General features: G+C 38.7%; 1 protein-coding gene across 4 annotated transcripts in view; it reads right to left on the bottom strand.

The window, feature by feature from the left end:
- The window catches only part of ITPR2 (inositol 1,4,5-trisphosphate receptor type 2), a 417,532-nt gene that overhangs the window by 234,972 nt on the left and 160,618 nt on the right, over positions 1–21,942 (bottom strand). For all 4 annotated transcript variants that reach the window (XM_073223365.1, XM_073223364.1, XM_073223362.1 and 1 more), the window contains exons 24-31: positions 21,760–21,817; positions 20,182–20,347; positions 18,981–19,154; positions 7,603–7,692; positions 7,363–7,488; positions 5,514–5,636; positions 4,671–4,871; positions 2,457–2,708 (exon numbers count right to left, since the gene is read on the bottom strand). In XM_073223365.1, coding sequence (XP_073079466.1) covers positions 2,457–2,708; positions 4,671–4,871; positions 5,514–5,636; positions 7,363–7,488; positions 7,603–7,692; positions 18,981–19,154; positions 20,182–20,347; positions 21,760–21,817 — 1,190 coding nt within the window. The remainder of the gene's footprint in view (positions 1–2,456; positions 2,709–4,670; positions 4,872–5,513; positions 5,637–7,362; positions 7,489–7,602; positions 7,693–18,980; positions 19,155–20,181; positions 20,348–21,759; positions 21,818–21,942) is intronic.

Here is a 21,942-nt window from a genome sequence, read left to right as displayed (position 1 = left end):
GTTTTATGTCCACCCAGAAAGCACTGCCGTTTCCCTTCTTTGCCTAGAACACTCCACCCCGACCCACGGTAAGCCCACGACCTGGTATTCTGTTCCCCTGGGCCCAGTGATTTGAGAATGTGCACTTCACTTGGACCAACTTCATCATATCTGAAACACAAGGGGTCAAACGAGCTCCCTTCCCACTTCCCCTCTTCCTCTCTACTTCTCTCCCTACCTTCCAACTCCATTCTCTCTCTCCATCTGTCTCTCTCTGTCTCATCGCTAAACTAGAACAGTGTAAACCTGAACTCCAAGAAGCCATCTTCTCCAAATGTGTGGAGGCAAATCATGCCCAGAAGAAGAGAATGAAGCAAAACCACAAAGGAAAGGAAACAAGAGATGGAAAGAATTCTAACATGGTTTGAGCCTCTTGGTCCATCTGAACAAACATCCTCCAAATTTCCAAGCACAGAAGCCAGTGAAATTCCCCTTTTTAATTTAAAGTAGTTAATTTAAAGGCTTCTGTCACTTGCAACCAAGAGAGTTCTAAAATAATGTTTAAATGTGTTGACTAAATAATACTTTATTGCCATTCAAAAATATTTAAACGACTATTTCTGAAAAGAAACAGACTCACAGTTCACACGCACACTTGTGTTATTTTAGGATGTAGTAAAAATTTTTTCCAGATTTACCAAAATTCCCCATGAAAACTGGAATGAGTCAGTGAGTCTCACCAACATATACCATTTCTAAAGTGTGTAGAGCAGTAGTTTTTGTTTTTTCATTTTCTTTTCTTTCTTTCCTCTCTCTCTTTCTTATGAAAATATGTTATAAATCTCCACAGAAAAATGCATACACTTCAAGAACCATGTAAACAATTTCAGGAGATTCATGGAATCTGTAAGGAATACATAGCCAGTGTTTGTATCCTTATTAGTGCTTATCTCTCTTGACGGGTCTAAAACAGACCTTCAGTGAGAGGGTGCTTGCATCAAGGACTGATCATAGGGTAGGTAGACAGACATCAGTGCCACTCAATGTGTTATTACAATTATCTTGAGAGGAGCTAATATTTATTCCTCATTTGCTACATGCCAAACACCTTTAACATTTTGTATCACCATCTTACCAACCTTAATCCTCCAACAATCCTATTGATACATATAATAATTATTTCACTTAAAAATTGTGGAAATTGAAGATGAGAAGAGTTGAGTAGCCTGTGGAGTCAGTCACATGGCTAGAAGTAGGGGATCCAGGATTCTGGCTCATTCTTTCATTCATTCAAAACATATTTATTAAGTGTAGACTCAGGCTTAGACAATAAGACAGTGAAAAGAAACAGACCCAGCTGTTACCCTCACTGAGCCAATAATCTTGGGAAAGGATGTGGGGCTACAGACATTTGTTAACTAATAAAACTCAAATGTCAAATTTCAAATTACAGACTCCACTAGGGGAGATCAGGGGAGACTTCCCTTGAAGAAGTAATGCTTGACTCAAGCTCTGAAGGATGGAGAAGATTCAAGAAGGGGAACACAAGGGGTACAAGTAGTGGTCATAGAGAACTGCATGTGGGAAGAAGCATTGCCAGAATTAGGACCTCAAATAAAGACAGAACCCATGGATTTACTCACTAAACTATGCTTCCTTTTTCTGCTATCATTTCAAGCCAATCAAAGCTTGAAGGACCCGTCATTTGAGAGGTCAGTAATTGCACAAAATTTCACAAAAATATAGCCCATCACTACACAGGACTATTTGGAAGTAGGGAAGTTAACCTAACATGACACCTTCTTAAGTTTCTGTCATTTAAAATGTTTGGATTTATCTCATATTTAGTGTATCACCCATTTATGAACTTTGCAACACACTACAACAGTAGAAAAGAGAGAAATTATTGCGACGTACATTCCTGGAAGCTTCATTAGTCCTGTTGGCAGACGACCAGTTTATAATGAGCTTTTCCCCTATCATCAGAGCCAAAGTATGACAGAGGGTAAAAGATGATGTGTGAGGAAAGCAAAATTCACGTCCGCATTTCCGAGAATGCATCTATTCCACAAAGCAAGGTACACCTACGGCGTGTGCCTAATAGAGGACCTGCAGCACCATGCTAGCCTCTCCCTTGGATGACCAGGAATTATTTATGAAGCATCTGACACTCAAGAACATACTAGAGGTCACAGTCATATCTTTCGATTTGATCACATCATGATACCTAGGATTTGAGAGACTCCCATAGTTGCTTCCGGGAAACCAAAAGTCGCTATATTTTAAAAAGGTTAATCATCTTTCATAGTTTCTTGCAGAAATAAAAAAGGGGATGTTTTAATGCTCTATTAAATTTTCCTACTTATTTAACTGAGTACAGTTCCTTGACCTAATAAATTATCTCACTATAAACAGTAACATGGAGACTTCCGGCCCTAAGGACGATTCCACAGCTGCTCAGCTTCCGCCAGGCTCACCTCAGGGATGCAGTCGTCATGAGTCACCACCCTCGCTATGTCGTCCAGGGGCAGAAGGGAGTTGCACTTGATTTCGGTGTAGACATTCTTCCCCTCCGTGCATGCTGCCAGCAGCTCCACAAGGGTGATGTGGTAGGCCAAGGGGCCGCTCTCATCCCCTCGGTCTCTCTCTGAACACATCATATGGAGAAGGATGGGAAATGACGCTCTATCATTGTAAAATATCAGCACATCTTCACCCCCATTTATCAACTGAAATGATAATAAGAGAGGCTACATAGCAGTCCAAATGTTCATCCTTGCAGTGCTTTCCAAAGGTTTGTTCTATCTGGAAACATATATACCTCTTTGTACAGGTAATATTGCAAAAGCAGAACTATAAGAAGGCAGGACACCAGTCATGTGCCATTTGATTAGTTACAAACGCCATCAAAACCAGTCATGTGCCATTTGATTAGTTACAAACGCCATCAAAACCAGTCAGGCAGGTGCGGGATAGCTGGACAGGAGCAAGGAGTAAATGACGGACATGACAATACATGCTTCATCAGTCCATTACCCACTAAAATTAAGCTTGCAAAATATTCAAAGAAAGTCACTTCCTTCTACTTCAAATGGAAGACTCCATTGCCAAAGCACAAGGAATCTCAGGCCTGATCTTATTAAAGCAGAAGAAAATATCCCTACCCTCTTCAGTAGTGAGAGAATAAGTAAGCAATGCATTAAACCAAGCACAACTCTGCAAGAATCTGGAAATTCTATGTGTCCTAAGCATCAGCAGGTAATGGGGGTAAAAAAACAGACATGGAGAAATAAAGAGGAAAAATAAGACTTTTTTTAAAAAGATAGACAAAGAAAAGAATAAGTAGGGGCTTTAAGGACAAATTGACCTTCCTATTTTATTTGTATAATTGCAGTGGAGACTTCCAGGGGGCAGTAATTTTATTGCTCAAACTCCATGATGTCTTGTCTATCCATTATCAGCACCAAGTTCCTAACCCCAACATGGGATATTTTGGTAGGTAGCACAGCTTATAAAATTTTTTCTCTATTTTATTTAAATTGATAAGACAATCAGCTTACTTTGAAAGTTTTGTTGAAAGAGAATGTACATGTGTCAAAAATATTATATATTAAATAATGTAAAATTTCTTCTTTACACATAGAAACACGTCATCTAGTTAAGTGTCATGGAACTGGCTTAAGCATTTGCTGCTTTCCCATTTTAATTCTTCCCTTGATGATCATAATACAAAATCATATTAATTCCCACATTTCTAGGCAATGAAGAACTAATGTGAATGTAAATGCATAAGAAAAAGGTAAATTTTACAAGTTTAATGTGTTCTTTTAAATGTTTAATAATAGTAATTCACATTAAAAATTCAAGGCTTAAAGCTGAATTAATTTTAAGATTTCTTTGGGGCAGGAGGGACACATGTGTCATCTTAGAAATCATCCCATTCCCAAATTTAAGGTATATAATCATGAAAGTCCCCCCCAAATCAATAGAATTTAATACATAACTGTTTGGTAGCCATGGTTGAAAGCTGCCTTAATCTACACAGGAATGTTATACAGGCCTTTGGGGAGCCTTTGGGCTCAAAGAGCTGTGATTTCTCCGATGAGTAACTTACTCATTGCATAAATCTTGATCAATGTCAAACATCACAATGAACAGAACAAAATTAATGAAGTACTTAATTCATTTGTTTTTCTTATATTGTTAACTTACTCTAAACAGCTAAGTTTCCACATGCAATAAATCACTGATGGATGATTTCTATTAAGTAAGTCCCTTCAGAGCTTTCTGTAAATAGCTGCAGAAAACACGCATTCTAGATTTCAAGAACGGAGTAATAAAGGCACTAGAAAAGCTAAGTTTAATCCATTTTTGTTACAGATTGAAAACTGAGAAACATAAAATTTTGTCCTTTCCATTCTAAATAATCCAAAATATCTCATAGGATTTTATTCATTGTTTAAGATACAGAAGTTCACTAAGGATCAAAAAAGAAGTCTTGAAAAATCGTAAAAAATCAACTCATGATATGTTACTTCACTAGATTAAAGCAAAATATATTTGTGCTTAAGTAGGCACGATCAAATTATTTTCCAAACCTAGGTTGTTGGTTTTCTTTTAATAAGTAACAGAAAACGCATATTTGAGCATATTGTGTAGGCGAGCTGATAATATGCAAACCAAGAACATACCTCTGTCATTACCATATCCTGGCATTTCTTCACATATTTACCATCTGCTTTTACAATCGTTTGCAGAAACCTCAGGTACTCCACGTGGCGGCCGTGCGTCTCGATGCAGTGCACGAAATGCTGCACGACTCTCTCGCTAATTTCATTGCATAGATGGTAATTGTTCATGAAGATGTGCCGCATGGTTTCTGCTTCGAGGAGCTAAACAGAGAGGAATGCGTGCCCTTGTGATGCTGACAAGATTGGTTTTCTATGCCACGTAACTGAGACTAATTTCCCTGCTTGTGAGCAGTGGTACATTTTAGGCAAAGCCATGCTGAGTTTTCTATGCAAGGCTTCTACAAAATCAAGATCATTCACCATCAAAAGAAAACTGCTCACAAAGGAATTTGGTTGGAAAGAGGAGTTTACTATCATGAAGGGCAATGTGTTGGCAACAGTATTCTTGAGAGTAATTTAAATATTTACTATTCGAAGTTAGTTCTTCCCTAGTACTCGCTGACACAGTTAACAGGGCAGAGTTAATGCTGCTTTTGAGTTTTTCATGTTTATCGTACTTGTGGTATTGGGAAGGTGGTTCTGTGTTCTACCACATCTTTTTCCTAACATTAAACTATATACTTATAAATCAAGTTCTCATTTGCAGGTAAAACCCGTATGATTTTTCAAGTTTCTTTAAGTGTTTCCTTAATGGAAATAAAAGACATTCTCTTTAGGGAAAGAACCCCAACAAGTAAAAAAATGAGGTGATAAAGATTAATAAAATTCTATTTATTAGTGCTACTAAAACAAAAAACTGATGGACACTTTACTAGAAGTACTAGAAGTCACTAAAATACTTACACCAGGAGTTAAAAACAAATTCAGATGTTTATGAAGGAGAACCTGATTCTGTGGATTTCCCCGACAGAAATTCTGCAGGAACGTATGGGCCAGATTCATTACTTCATTCATCTTTGCATCGTTCTGTAAGTTAAAGAATTGCACTTGATACAGAGAAATAAACAGAACAGGGCAAAAATATTCTGAAAAAATGTTCTTCACACATGCCCTTTTCTCCTCCCTGCCACTGTTTTATGCTCCCCTCTCTCTGTGCCCTTTCTGTTTCTCTGCCTCAGTCACCCTCTCTACCCCGACCCACCCCACCCTGTTGTCTAGATGTCTCCTACCTTCTCTTTTCCTCTCCCGATACCTGTTCGGCTGCTCCTTTCTCCCCGCTCTGCCCCATGCCTCCCGCGCTCCTTCCCTCTCCGACCCCCGTCCTGGCTCTGCTCCCCTCTCTGCTGCACCTTGGATGCCTCTCAATACTCCTCCTGCTTGGACTCCCCTCTTGCCCAGTGTGCCTACAAACCTGGATCTTCCTCTTTTGTTTCCTCTTTCTCCCCCGCTCCCCTTCCACTGCCCTACTCCTCGCCCCTCCCTCCCCACTGCATCTCCCCCGTCCACTCCTCCCCCAGGTCTGCTGCTCCGCTCCCACTCCTCTCCCTGCCCCCTGCCTTGCCCCACCCCCCTCTCTCTCCTCTCCGCTCACCTTTCCACACCCCACACCCTGGACATGTCTCTCTATTTCTGACCTTGTCTCTATTCTTCCCTCTCTCTGCGCCCCCTTTGCTGTTTACTGTTCCTTATTTCCACCTCTTTGTTTTCCTCTTCTTTTCTGCTTTCTCCCCTCCCTTTTTTTGTCCCCTGTTTCTTACACATACTCGGAAGTTGTTTTAGAACAGGGCTGTTTAAGAAATGGCTGGTTTCAAAGCTGGAGCAAGAAGAACACAAGGTGAATCTGGAACACTTTAATGTACGAAAAAGCAAGCAACTAGTCAAAACATGCTGGAGACATGTTGAAGGACAGAGGACCTAACTCACAGGGGCTCCATGGCCAAATGTGGGACAAATCTGAGTCAAAATAAATAGTGATAGAAACCTAGTATTACCTATTGAATAAAAGGAGCGTCCGCAAGTCCATGCTGATAAAAATAAACACATGAATAAATTGTAAGTTTGATGAAGAATGGGACATTTACTTACTGTCAGAGAACCTCTCCACAAAAATGCTTAATAATTACAGAGGGAAAATGGATACTTCACAGTGGAGAATCCTGGCAGGCACCACCTTAATCAAATGATTAAAGTGACCATCACCAGAGCTCCAAAGCAAAATCACATGCCGCCTGATAGTGAGTCGTGGGAAGAACTTAGCGTTAGTTGTGTCACATTCCTGCCAAAGACGCACAACTGCATCGAATCACACGGAAACATTAGATGACCCAGATTGAGGGACCATCTTCAGAACAGCTGGTCTGTCTTCAAAAGTGTCCATGTCATGAGCATTCTGGCATGAGGTGATTTTAAAGAAACTTGACAGGTGAACAGCATCTGTTTCTAAAGTGGATCTTTGTGTCAAACAGGACCCAACCGGATTAATGAGAGAAATGTGAATGTCAGCTGAGGATTAGGTGGCGGTAAAGTGTCCTGCTTTCTCCTGCTTGGGATAGTCAGCCCATGGTTCTGCTTGTCTGTAGGAAAAGTGTCCCCATTTGCAGGGAATGCATACGAAAGGGCTCAGGGGTGACGGACAATCAGGTTGGAGACTTACTTCAAACGGTTCAGGGAAAAAAAATTATTTGTGACTTTCCTATATATTTGAAATTGTATCAAAGTAAAGAATTAAAGAAGTAAGTGACTAAGAACTAACCTTCTCATAGGGTATCTGCAGAAGGTCCAACACCACTGAATGAGCCCCCATGTTTTTTAGTAATCTTTGATGTTGACTCCGACACTTTTTATTCTGCACACAGAGTTTACTTAGCCTGAGTAAAATCTTCAAGAAGAAGAAGAGCAGTTAAGTATAACAAATATAATATTAAAATACGGAAGCAAAAATCCTTTGCCACGCAACCATAAACCCATAAGAAACTATTTCACATGTGCTGACCTCCTTTACAATCAGGTAGTTATTGCTCTTATTGCTGTCAATCTGAGGTGTCTTTGTTCCGTCCTGAACTGGGCTTAAAATGCTGGACTCCTAAAATAAACACAAATGTAATTTTATGCCATATACATCTTTGTAATAAACTTACGTATTTTGTTATAATAAATACACTTTATAATTCTTTTGTAAAAAAATTTATTATCCCACTTAAATATTTCCTTCATGCCATAAAAAGTTCCTTGGCTTGAATAAGTAGTGCAAATGACCACTTCCCAAAAACAACCAAATTACAAGATAAATGGCATTACTAATAATTAATGAGTTAATTGAAAAAGATGATGTTTCTACATACAGCATTATCAATGTTTTTCCTTATACCAAATATACCAGATGGACTATGCCTTTATATTGTATTTTATAAAGGAGAAGAAATAGCAAAAATCCAGGACACAGAAGGCATGACTTGGTTATCAGGGATGAACTTCAGGGAAAAAAGAGTGGAAGAGAGGAGCATATCATTAACAGGTGGGAAAAAAAACATTTCAGGAATGAGAGGAAAGAACACCTTAACCCAACAATTCTCTAACAGGGGCCATGACATCTTTAAGAGTCATAACCTGGGACCAACCAAGGGTGGACAGAACCACAAAAATGAGGAAAGGAAAATGAAATCTAAATTAAACATAATATTTTCAATTACTACATTAATAAAGTTCATTAAGAAGACCTGAAATGCCAAAAATATTGCATTATAATAACCGTTATCTATAGCAGTACAAAACAAAAAAAAATAGAGTGCATACATTTTAAATACCAGCCATGGTAGACACCAAAAAAAAATAGAAATAAAACACCAGTTGTAAGCAACTGAATACATGAACATCATTAAGATTTAATACACAACCTGGTACTAGACAAGGCTAAATGGATCTAGAAGAAATAGAGGACATGGTCCTTCCTGTGAGAAGACTACAGTCTACCTAAGAAAACAGGGCAGAGTCCGAAAATGAAAATCTGAACTAAGCAGATCCCACTATTGAAGGGAGAGAGGGAGGGGAGCTATAGGTTAGACAGCTTTATGAAGGAGGTCAAGTTCAAGCCAAGGTCTTGAAAGATGGAAACGATTTAAGTATGAGAGATGTATGGGAGGGCAGGGGACACTTTTCAGGTAGAGAAGTCATTTTAGCAAAAGCCTCCCAGAAACAATGAGCATATTAGGATGTAGAAAATGGGAAGTCCTGTTGCGAGAGAGTGGGCCATTCATTAGAGCGGGGCCCGGACACCTTCTTGACATGCAATCTGTACAAAACTGCAGTTGGGGTGAAGGTCAAGTTCAACCTGGATCACAACACACCCTCATCTTCTGACTATACTGATGGTGTTGGGCTCCCCCAGTTAAAGGGGACCTCAATCTAAGCTCAGGAAAAAGCAATGAAAATCTACAAAGCCAACCAACATAATTACAGTTGTCCCAAGCTGTTTTTCCTACTGTGTCCAGGGACAAATCACAAAATTAATGCAAACCAAGAAAGAAAAAATAGTTTTCCTGTTAGCCAAAGAATTCTAATGAAAAGCTTCAAGTAGGAGGGTGACTTAATCCGTGTGTGGCCCCAGCCCCCCTCAGAAGATCTGTATTCATTTTTTGCTTCTTCCTACATAGATACTGTCAGAGAGAGGCTCTCAGTCTGAGCTCCTCACTAGCCCCTCTCCTCTCCCATTTTACGGAGCATATGGAAACTCCCCTATATGACATTTCCTCTTTTCCAATGGAAAATTTCCAGTATCACCCACAAACCTGTCCGCCACCTGCCCTGCTATGTCTCAGAGAAAAAGAATTTTTGAAGCCACATATTTTTACAATTCCATCTCCCCTGCTCCTCTCCCTGTTCATCCCTGTTCCTTGTTCCTGAGCAGTTTCTACCCTCTACTGATTCTTTCTCGTTTCTTTAAAAATATGGCCAAGTTGAGACTAGCCAAATGCTTTCAGAATATTGAATCTCAGATTATTGCCCCCACTAAATTTCTCTAAAGAATAATCTATACCCCACTGTACTAAAATTGCATTATGTGCCAACAACTCAGAATTACCAAACAATCCCTTAGCATTTGATTCTATGGTTCACTACCATTTTCTTTAAACCCCACTCTCCTTGCTTATTGACAAGATATCCTTTAAGATCATCTTCTACCTCTCTTCCCCTCTGGTCTCTCTAACTCAATAGAACTGCACCTGCAAAAAGCTAAGGACAAGAACATCAAACTATTTCAAAATGCGACTGCTAGCTTCCAGTGTTGTGTCATCTGTCTATCCTAATAAAGACTAGCAGGGAAAGAAAGCAGTCCAGCCTCCACCCAGGTAAAGAAAAAAGAAAAAAAGAATGTGAGATGTTGTCTGTAAGACAATAAACACTATGTGAATCCTGAGAGGTTATGTAAGAAAACGTAAAACTATATATTAAGTGAAGCCACTGTACAAGGGAGGAGGGGGCTAATATGAACAGAAACTATGCAGATGGAAAGAGACAGGAGTCCAGAGAATGTAACAAACAGGGTTTCTATTTTATAGCAAAAATAATTTACTGATGAGGAGAAATTGCAAAAACTAGAAATATAAATAAATTTCCTTTTTTTTATCACAGCGGTGCACGCTGAATTTTACAAAGGCCATATTCACTTTTTTTTCTAGAAGAGAAGAAATAGTAAAGAAAGCCAAATTTTTTCTATAAACCAGGATTAAGATATTAACAAATCTAAAGACTGACAAAGCTCCTAAGGTAGAAAGGAGATCTTCCTGATATATGTCAACTTTGAAAAAATCAGTTGAAAATACAGGCAAAGCTTTGGCAGATATACTTAAGTCTGTTTTTCAAACAGCGACCTAAAGAAAAAAGCAACAGTCTTGTTTTAGGAAAAGTCATCTCAGGCAAAATGCACTATGTTACAAAAAGCTATGCTCTTTAGCTCAGCCCAGGGGAAGACAGAGACAATGCTAACCTCTGTAAGTATGGGACTTATGAAGGATAATTATTTTAATTTAAAACTGCCAGCAGTCAGCAACAATGAGGCAACACTGGAGAATCCAAGGAACACTGTTTTAATTTCAGAAAACAATTCGATGTAATTAAATGGAACAAAAATATTAACCCATAGAACATCTGGATGTTTCTAAAGCAGTGATCAGGGGAATTTAAGAAACATATAAACTATATAACTACACTTAGGTTTTGTTCCCTTATTTTGATGCCAAAATGCTCCAAGGAAAGGTATTCCAAGACTTTTCGTCCTCCAGAAAGGGCACAAATTGATCATATTTTTTATTATCCTCAGTGGACAAATCTATAAAGCCCTGTCTTTAATCTAATGATAAAATATTAGTAAGGTGCAAAATGTGGAAGGTGTAACACATGCAGAGCCCCAGGGCACGGTGGGCTCCAAAAAATAAAATAAAATAAATGTGTAACACTAAGAACAGCACCATGCTTATAGTAGACATCCAAATGTCCTCTATATCCATTTATTTTCTCTAATGGAATACGGGAAACTGCTTAAGTGATTTTATAGAGATCGCTAGATTTTTAACTGCATAGTATATACTGTAGTACAAGGAAGAAGACTCAAAAGCAATATAGCAGAATTCTGTTCCTTATACCACACATCCATTAAAAGGACAAAAAATTATGAAGTAAAAATAGCAGGTATGAATCTGGAATGCACAGATAGAAAAAGGACCAATTAGAAACCCTGAAAATGAAATGATGGTTTAAACATCCGACTTTATAGATTAGTGAGAAGGTAAGTTAGTTTTGTTTAAAAGAAGCAGAAAACAGGTAGATAAATGTAGAGATTAATATAGATACACAGCACAACCATTGTGAAGAAAAATTAACAAACACCAAAATAAATAACATGAATGGGAACCTCTCTCAGAAGCATTGCACGCGCGTGTGACCTGCTTCTCAGCCTTTAATAACGAGGTGGATGATTGCAAAGGGCAATCCTGACTTAGCCCACTCAGATACAGTTTCCTTGGTTAATCCCTCTTTCCTATATTTAGAAGTCCACACGTGCTTGAATGTGATGAATTAGCAATGCTACTGATATTGCCAACTTGTTATTCTATCACCTTTAAGCTCTCGGCAATGATGGTATAATCTCTTAATGCCCTGGAAGATAAATATAATAAAGGGAAACACTGTATTACACAGTAGGTGATAAACTTACAGGTGCTAGGGCTGCAATGGGCTCCTTAGATGACCAAACCCATCCCATCCTCCTCCCTATTTGTAAGAGCTCCACTACAATAATGGGATTATTTCGGATCACATGCTGAGATTTATTAGTATTAGTAGGCAGGTTGTCAATTCACATTTTTTTGCCCAGAGTAAACTGAACTAACTTACCACTGAGGGGGGAAAAAAAAAACACTTCTGTGTTATTAGAAACATTTTTATTACTAAAGTGAAGAATCACATGGATGTTATCTGGTTGCCTGATATCTCAGCAGGCACAAAGTGAGACCATTATGAACTGTTTTAAAACAATGCCAATCGTCCTGTGTTTAGAGCTTTTGTAAAGATTTACTGAACAACAAAGGATGATTATCTGGATTGGCTCACTAGAGTGCACGCTGCCTGCTACTGGCTGTTTCCATTGATACTGTGATATATTTCATCCTGTTTACAATAAATTGTCACTCTCTGTGGCAGTTGGTTCATTTCAGAATGTAGATTATTTGGCTGTGTCCCAGTTATAGTGATGTACTTTCTCACTTTTTTCTCCTTCTCTTAATCTATTATAAATGTACCATTCTCCTGGCTTCTCAGTCTACCCACTTGTGTACATTTCTACTGTTGTGTCCCTAGTTCAGGCTTACATGATCCCACCCCTGAATGTGGGCAAGAGACTCCCACCTGGTCCCCACCTTTTATCTTTGTTCTGCTGACCCACCAGGATTCCACCAGACTGAATTTTGCCGAGACACTCTACTTAACCTCCCTACCCAAGAATCTGCACAGGCTCTTAATTTCTAGCCACTTCAAATACAAATCACTGAATTCCTGTTGAACTCTACTTCCCTTATTCTTGACTATACATTAGCTAAGCAAATCCTCGCAGTCCTTCAAAACAGTGAAGCTTTCTGCAAGTATTCAGGCCCACATTGACCTCTTCCTTTTTTGAATTACCCAGACCAGTATTTTGTCATACATTTATCATATTGTTTTATATGTGTCCATTCTGTGTGGTGTAAGGAACAGAATTAACTGAGAAATGTCCCTTGGGGGCTCCCTCTGGGTTGTCTGGACAACAAGCTGGCCAGGCTGCTTGTAGAGGTGGAGGTGGGGTGGAGGTGAGTGGCGGTGTCTTCTCTTCTCAGAGGCTATGCGCTAATGTGGCTTCTCTTGGGACCTGTCGGCTTCCACCCCTCAGCAGGAGCAGGACCTTTGATGGCAAGGGCCATATCTCAAATACTAGATTTGATTCTAGACATCAAACTTGCAGGGAAATGAAGAATCCAGATGCGTACAAAGGCACGTAAGCATCAGAAAAAGGTCTGAAATTATACTTGAGCAGAATATTCAGAAGGATTGTACCCTGGAGAGGCATGGCAGCAATCAAGAGAGGATGTTCACATGGCCCACGTTGCCTCAAACCCAGAGCCAGCAAACAGACAGTAGCAGGAGAAATATACAGGCTCAAAATAAGAGTCTTCTACTGTTAAACAAACGACTTTCAAATATAGAATAGAACGAAGTAGAAAGGCAGAGAAACCCCTCCAAGCATACAACATCTAAAAGGGATAAATATTTAAGGTCTCTATTTTCATTAAAGAGAAGGAAGCAAATGAAGGCCAGAAACCATTAAAAAACAACAAAATTTCCAAGCAGTAATCAAGTACTGGATTCACTGTTGACCCTGAGGGCATCAGTCCAAACCTGACAATGTGGCTACTGAGTTTAAATGTGTCACACACACACAGTAGAAAGAGAACAAAGCCTAGATCTCAAGCAAGACGGAAGGTCTGATTAGAGACCCCTACCGTGGGAGACTCCCTGAGTAATAGGCCAGGGGAAGATGGGGTCCACCGAAGCTCAAAGGGGTGCTTCTATTTCCTTAGCTTGATAGAAGCCAAAAAAGGGAGAAAAACTCTCTTGGGCTCCTTGTACAAAGACAAACCCACTTTCACTCAAGATTTAGGACTAGAATTCCCACTGAGAAAGGGGCTCCAGAAGTCCCAAGCCCAAAAACTTGTTTAATATGGTTACAAAATACAGTATCCCAAAGTGCCTCACAGAGGAAAATGAAAATCTCTGGATTAAACATAAGCTTCAGAGAAATTCCACACATGAAGTTCCAAAGACGTTGTGTTCATAATAAATTTTTTTAATTATTAAATATCTCAGTGAACACATTTCCAAGGATTTCTGCAAGAGTTAGTGAACTTAAGGCTGCAAATGGCCTCCTGAAGTACCTTTCTGGGCTCACAGAAAACACAGGACGGATCGAAAAGATGCCACTCACCATCTACAAAGGAAAAAAGAGACCTGAAGCCAGCCAGATCAGAGAGCTCCAAGCTTCAACGCAACCTGGTCAGTTTCCCTGAAGGCAAATGCCAGTAATAGCTCTGCCACGCAGAGACAAATCAACTCTGAGCAAGTGCCAAGCGTGGGGATCTACACGGGAAGGTAGCAACGAGGCTTCAGGGCAGCAGCGCCCCCTGGCCACAGGCCGAGGCAATTACAAATATTCTGTAGAAGAAAACAACGCGGCATTTCAGCTCCACGTCCCAAGTCACAAAGGTAGGAGCTCAAAACCTGCCATCGAATGGTGATAGCAGCACTACTCATCATTGCCAAAACGTGGAAGCAACCAAGCTGACCTTCAACAGGTGAACGGATAAACAAACTGTAGTACATCCAGACAATGTAGTATTATTTAGTGATAAAAAGAAATGAGCTAGCAAGTTAACAGAAGACGTGGAGGAACCTCAAATGCATATTGCTAAATGAAAGAAGCCCATCTGGAAAGGCTATATATACACTGTATGGCTCCACCTATATGACCTTCTGGAGAAGGCAAAAGTACAGAGACAGCAAAAAGATGAGGGGTTGCCAGGGCTTCAGGGGTTCACAGGGGAGGATGAATGGGCAGAGCAGAGAGGATTCTTAGGGCAGTGAAACTATTCTGTATGATAGTGTACATGGCATTACGCATTTGTCGAAACCCATAAAATTATACAACCTAAAGAGTGAAACCTAAAATAAATAATGAACGCTAGTTAATAATAATATATCAATATTGGCCCATCAATTGTAACAAATGTACTACATTAATGCAAGTTAAATTGCATTTAATTACAGTCAATACTCATCATGGTAAAAACTAGCAAACAAAGAATAGAAGGGAATTCCTCAATCGATAAAGGATATCTACAAAAAAGAACAATAAATATATCCAATAATAAAATATTAAAATCATTCCCTTTAAAATCAGAAGGGATGCCAATTATCACCACATCTATTCAACTGCAAAATCTTACCAACACAATAAAGCAAGAAAGAAAGAATAGATGAAAAGACTGTATTTAAGTTTGAACTTACAGCATCATCATGACTTGAAGTCAAAAATATTTTTAACCTTAGTAGTTGGAATATATGAATTGGTAGGACTTAACTCCCTGCCCATAAAAGATTTAGTTTTTATCTGAACTGGAAGAAAAAGTGAAATGGCCAATAAACATACGAAAACATGCTCGACCTCCTAAGTAATCCAGCAAAATGAAGATCACCACAGATACCATAGATCAAGCACATCCAATCATCAAAATGGAAGAGTGAGAACTCCAGCAGTCATGAGAAAGGGGAGCTGCGGGAACTCTCACACATTGCTGGAGCAGTGCCACTTGATCTTTGGAAACCAACTGGCATTATATGGTGACGGTAAACATGTTAGATGTTTTATACCAAAATATATACGCAGAAGAGTCTCTTACACATGTGCATATGGTGACATACAAAAGCTTTTAATGCTGCATTGCTTTCAGTATTCATTTCAAAATACTAGAACTGTGAATGAAATGCCCATCAGCAATTAACTAGATAAACATGTGTGCAAAATGTAATCATAGTATTAGAAAAAAATGAATGCGTTGCCGCTATGCATCAACAAAGGACAGGGGCAGAACATCCAAAAGAGATTAAATTAAATATCTTATGTTTTAGAAATACAGACATGTGGTAAAGCAATGAAATCATCAACCTAAATTCATGATAACAGTCTCCTCTGTGACATGGAGGGGAACACAGGGATTTCTTCTTGGTAATACTCAACTTCCTAAGCTCTGTATTACTTGCAATTGAAAGTGCTATTACAGTTTGTTTTGTTTTCACAAGTAACCCATTTAGATGAGCTATTTAGAGAGAAAACAAATATTACACAGGAATTGGACTTGATGGCCCTACAAGTATCTTTTAACTCTAAGATTCTGTAATTCCATACCCATCATAGTAAACAGCACAATATGCTGCACATAAAAACCAATGATAATCACTGACTTCTACCTTTGGCAGCAACAGTGCTTGCTAACCAACATCCTTCTTTGCCCTCCCTTGCCAGTAGGTGCCGATTTTGTTCTGCCAGCTTTCCTTGCTCCATGTAACTTAGGGGAGGGTATCCTAGAGCTTGTGGGGCACTAATCTTAAGAGTCTATTAATCTTAGAGTCCAGGTGCCCTTCTCTGCCAAGGAGACATGAGATAGAATCTACTAAGGAACACCTGGAACGGGCATCTTGCTCCTACACAGGAGGCACAGAAAGGCAGAGGTATTCTTTCCTGGTGGTGGTGTACAGAAGTGTGACATCTACGAAGCTGCTGTCATGGTGCAACCAGGACAAAGATCAGTTTCAGAATTAAGTCCATTGGCCCATGATGACCACATTGAGACAACAAATTAATTAAATTCATTAAATTCATTAAAGCTGGAGCCGTATTTCTTGACTTGTTGCTAAATAATGTCACCTTATGGATTATATTCTCCCACTGAAGCTCTATTAAGTGACACGCTATCTATGTGCACAGAGTTGGCTCATTTAATCTTCACAGCAATCCTACGAGCTAAGTACCATTATTATGTCCACTGAATAGACAATAAAAACAAAACTCAGAGAATTAAGACAAATGGCCTTAAGTTACACATATCTTAAGTGGCAAATTCTGGGATATCTGACTCCAAACCCATGTTCTTAGTTGTCTATTCCAGGCCACCTGGCTGTAGCTTTGAGGGCTGGAAAGAAAATGCCAATAGATACGAACGTCCACAATCTGGTCACATACCCTATGGGTGAGACTCAGGGGCGGAGGCAGCCACCATGTTGGCAGCAACCAAAGCAGCTTCTTGACCTCTGAACTGTAGCTGTGATTGTTTGACCTTGAACTCAGTAGTCCAATGGCAGCCTCCCAACTGTCTCCCGGACTTTCCAAAAATGTAATTCCTTGTATTAAATCACCCTTTTCGAAGCACCTACAATTATTACCACTTCCTGAACTGACAAATCCTGAGCTCAAGACATAAATAAATTCCAGCTTCACTGACTTATATTCATCTGAACTCCCTAGTTCCCTATAAAAATAGTTTTATAACCTGGATATAATGCAGTTCTATCTTAAGGTATCCTCAATCAGAAGACTTTTCATCTTCTTTCTTACATCAATACAAACTATTTATTAAACTGCTGAGAGGCTGTCATGGACTATATACTATAATAGAGGTTCTTTCTCCAGTATCCCTCAGGGATTGGGAACTTAAACTGTAGACAAGTGATTAATATCCTTCATGGAACATTTCACCTATACTCAGGTAATTTTTTGTGCATGCAAACTTTTACAAAGAGCATAATGCATTTTCTTAAGGTTTAGAATTATTCTCTATTTTTTTAAAAAAAACGATGTTCTGAAAGGGGAAGCAACATTATATTTATCCACTAGAATACATGAAAAATAAGTATTTGTAAAAAGAAAAGGTATTCTAACCTTGCAAAAGCATAATACATTTATTAGTATCTTTAAATATTACATCAGAAACTGCAAGCTTATATTAAAGAGCCTGGAACTTATCATCAAAAAGACCTGAGTTAAACCCCTGGTTGAGTCTCATAGCTGCTTGACAATGAGGAAATCCTTAGATTTTCTGAGTTTCAGTTGATGCATCCTTAGAAATGTGATCTTTATAACTAGCTACAAAGTTTGTTATAACATTAGAAAGAGAATGAATACTACGTATGAAAATGTCTGCTATAAGACTTAGTATATAGCAAGTACTAAATAAATGTTCAATGTTCTCTTATTCCTTAACTGTGCTATGGAAGAACTCTTCCTCAACAACCACAAAAAAAGCTGGTCAAAAAACTAATTTCTACGGAGTAGAAATTCTACATTCTATGAACTTACATTACAAAATCAGAGAAAAAAATCCCAAAAGAGTAAGTCAAAATTTTGTGCGGATTAGTGGTGATTAGTCCTAAGATAAGTAGGAAATGGTAACCTACCAGTTGAACTTCCCTTTGGAACTTTTAACCATTTTGATGACTCAAATTATCCCCCACTCTATCATCACCCTTCACTGCAAACTATTTTGGTTATTGAACAAAGAGCAAAGCTGGGGTAGGTAAACCTGCTAAACAGTTTACATTCCTGCAGATTAACAAACAAGTAAATAAGGCACTAGAAGGCACTTAAGAAATGTAACATACTAAAAGTATGGTTTTGGCACTGGTCTGCTTACCTAAGTATTACCAACAAAACACTGCTTCAAATTTTTTAAATGGTTACTAGTATTTCATGAAATATAAAACCAGCAACAAGTAATCCACTGAAAACTAAAACCAATACCATAGACTTACGATCACCATTTTACCATTCTTTAGATTAAAACAGATTGTTGGCATTTTCATGTTGGCAATAAAGCATATTGTCCGTACATTTAGATATTTTTACATATTATACAAGGATATGTAATAAGGAAAGGAAGGATTTACAGGAGGGCAATAAACAGCCACAGTGAATGAGCACAACAAAAAGCCACCTCTTTTTACTGCTCTAGGCTTAGGAACATTAATATGGTCTCCATCTCACTCCCTCCTCTTGTCTTGATTCCTGGATTATAGAATTTATAATGAGGAGGAGAAAGTTGACAGATGAGGTAAGAAGTGGTAGCAATTATCAAGAATTAACCAAAGTATAGGCTTGTGGAGTCAGCTAACTTGGCAAATGAAATTTTGATGGGGTGTTACTCAGAACAAAATGTTTCTTTATGAGTAATTTTGACTGTCAGACGTGATTTAAAAGATATTGTTTGGATTATTTCAGAACAGATCCTGGACACAAACCTCAATTGGCTCGTCACCACCTTTTACTTGATTTTCACCCATTTCTCCGTTCTCATAGCTGCTGCTTTTCTCAACCCATAACTCAGATTTTTCTACAGTTAGCCGAAGCTGGTCTAGATCTGCCTTGATTTGCTTGTAGTTATCTACATCCTGATTGGACACCAGCAACTGCACCTGGAAACAAGAATTTCAACCTTTAATTTACCTATGGAGCTTCCTTTATCTATTTCAATAAAGTCCAAAATCTGAAGTCTTTTCATATGTTGGGCCCTCGGTTGACATTTAATATTTCTAAGATATTTATGGATATTGTAGATATATATCGACCATGAAAATTCACCTGGAAAAATCTGTGAACTTACCCAATACATTCCCATGTAAAAAAGAATTATACATTTTACAAAATGAGGTCTAGCAAAGCTTTTCAAAGTGTTGAAGAATAACTTAAAATGAAGGAGACCCTAACTCTAATTTAACCACTGAAGTTAATTTTTATGAGATTCTATCTGTTGAAAAGAGGGAGACACATTAAAATAAGTGGAAGAATATACAGACAGTCTAAACCTCATGATATTAACTTTGATTTTAATTTATAATGACATATACAAAGATGTGTACAATTACCTCTATTTGCATAATTACTCTTTTAATTAATTCATATTTGTAACATATTCTAAAACTTCCTAATGGAGATCAGTGTTCTACTAAATAAAATATTAATAACACACACATAAGCACTTAGGTATTAATCGGCAACAGTCTCAAGATTGATGTCATTCAAAGATGACAAGAAGAGTAGATCCCTAACAGTTCCTTTTTTGGGGATTTACACATCTTTCCATTACAAAACATTTATTTCAGCACTACTATTTGTCCTACTTAAACTTATCAGTAAAACTTGGGGTGAAAATAAGGGCTGTGGGAACAACATTCCTAACATGGTATTATCCCCCAGTGCCTTCCTAAAGCTTTGTGTCTATCATTTACATGGAAGATATTAACTGCAAACCACTTGTGGGAAACTCTTCCCAAAAACAGATCATGACCTGGCTTAGACAAGGCCATATATCTATCTTTAAAAATAGGAAGTGTCCCCAGGAAAATCCGCAGAGTCTCACTCGCTCGGCAACGATGAAGTCAGGACGGATGTGGTGTTTTCATAGTTTCTGCGACGCAGCCGCGGCGGGCTGCTCCCCCTTACCTGCTTAAATGCCTGTAAGACCTCGGCCCTCTGGCTGAAGTGCTTGAAGAGCAACTGCAGGGCCCCCGACAGCAGAGGGGGGTAATCGTGCATGATCAGATGGATGAGGACTCGCAGAAACGTCCTGCCGCCTTCATCATCCAGCTGGACCGGGTTTTTTTCCTTCCTGCAAAACCAACAATAATTCTAAAACAAGTCAGACTTACATAAAATCTACTCACAAGTCATTAACATTAGGTGCACAGTCTTGGAGTTATATCACCTTTTCCCCAAAATTGGCAAGTAAAAAGGAAGATAATTTTACTCTTTTTTTTTCTCCCTTCATGTAACTGATGAGGACACAAAGCACACAGAAAAGCTTGTGTCTGTTCATGAAAACAGGGGTGATCAATCCATCCCAGACTGTCCAAGATAGAGAGGGTTCCCAAGACAGGGTCATTTGGTCCTTGCAGTGGGAAAGTACCAACTGAGGGGGTTACTGAGGTATTGACAAAACACAGGAATCTGAATCAACACAAAAGCGTTTATTAGGACAACATACTAGGCTGGAAGTACACCCATGACTGACTTTCCCCGGAGACCTCGCCATGACAGGTGGACGGCGGGGGAAGGACAGGGCACAGATGTGCACGCACACTCGCAGGCCCACACCCATCCCTCAAGCAACAGGCGGTCCGTGCGCTTGGTACGGTAGGACTCTGAGCAAGACACTGCTAAGGTGAAAACCACACACTGGTGTATTCCCCCTTCTTGGGATACTGAAATACTTGAACAGGAAAGTACAACAACAACAAAAACTGTCAAAACCACACAAAAACAAAGCTAAACCAAATGTTTGCTAGAGATGAAAAGCCGTTTTAGTTCCCTTGATTCTTCATTCTTATTTGTCTTTCTAACCAAAGAAAATGCAACCACGGGCTTCGTATAGAAATTTATTTGGGTTCTGATGGCAAATCTATAATAAAAACGAATGCCAGAAACTCAATAATTTGTAGCTTAGACATTTCATTTTTTTACTTTACTTTTGGACTGCTATTAGTTTCACTTCCGAAAAAGAAAGAAACAACTTAAAAATAATAAATGGCAGGGCTCTTGATTACAAAGAAAGGTAGTCATGTCAGAGGCATTTCATTTCCTTAATCATGATTTTTCCAACTGGCAGAAAATAGCTTTATTTATCATATATGAAGTTAATGATGATGTTGAAAGAAGTTACTTTCTTATCTCAAATTTCTCAGATTCAGGGAAGCAATGTTTTGCAAGATGCAGCAATATTTATACCAAGAGAGTTAAAGGGTGTTTGTGTGCTGTCATAATTTGAGGAAAGAAAAGCAAAGAATTCAGGGAGAAGTTCAATACACTGACCTCACCTCTCTTGCCCTTTTTTACCTGAACTAAAGAAAAGCCAAGATTTCTCTTCTAAGTAAATTAGCATCTTTATTTCTGGCACAAATTATGTTGTCAACAATAAGGGATTTCAAATTAATTAGGCACAGAGAGGTGAATAATAACCAAAGTATCAATAAAATTCTAAGTAAAATCTTATTTACAAAACAAAGATGCATAAATGCTACGTACCTTCCAGCAAACATAGTTTCTGCCTGTGCTGCAATTTCATCTATATCAGGAACAATGGCTGCAAAGATAAACGGTACAATCTATTCTTTCTCTTACGGTAGTCAGGAGTCACAGTATTTACATTAATAATAGCATACCTAAAAATACTTTTGTCTGTCTATATCACCAAAAATCAGTTAACAG

The sequence above is a fragment of the Manis javanica genome, chromosome 15 (assembly GCF_040802235.1).
Source record: "Manis javanica isolate MJ-LG chromosome 15, MJ_LKY, whole genome shotgun sequence".
In the NCBI taxonomy this organism is placed as follows: Eukaryota; Metazoa; Chordata; class Mammalia; order Pholidota; family Manidae; genus Manis; species Manis javanica.
The sequence above is the reverse complement of the archived record's forward strand: the minus strand, read 5'-3'. Positions and strand labels throughout refer to the sequence as shown.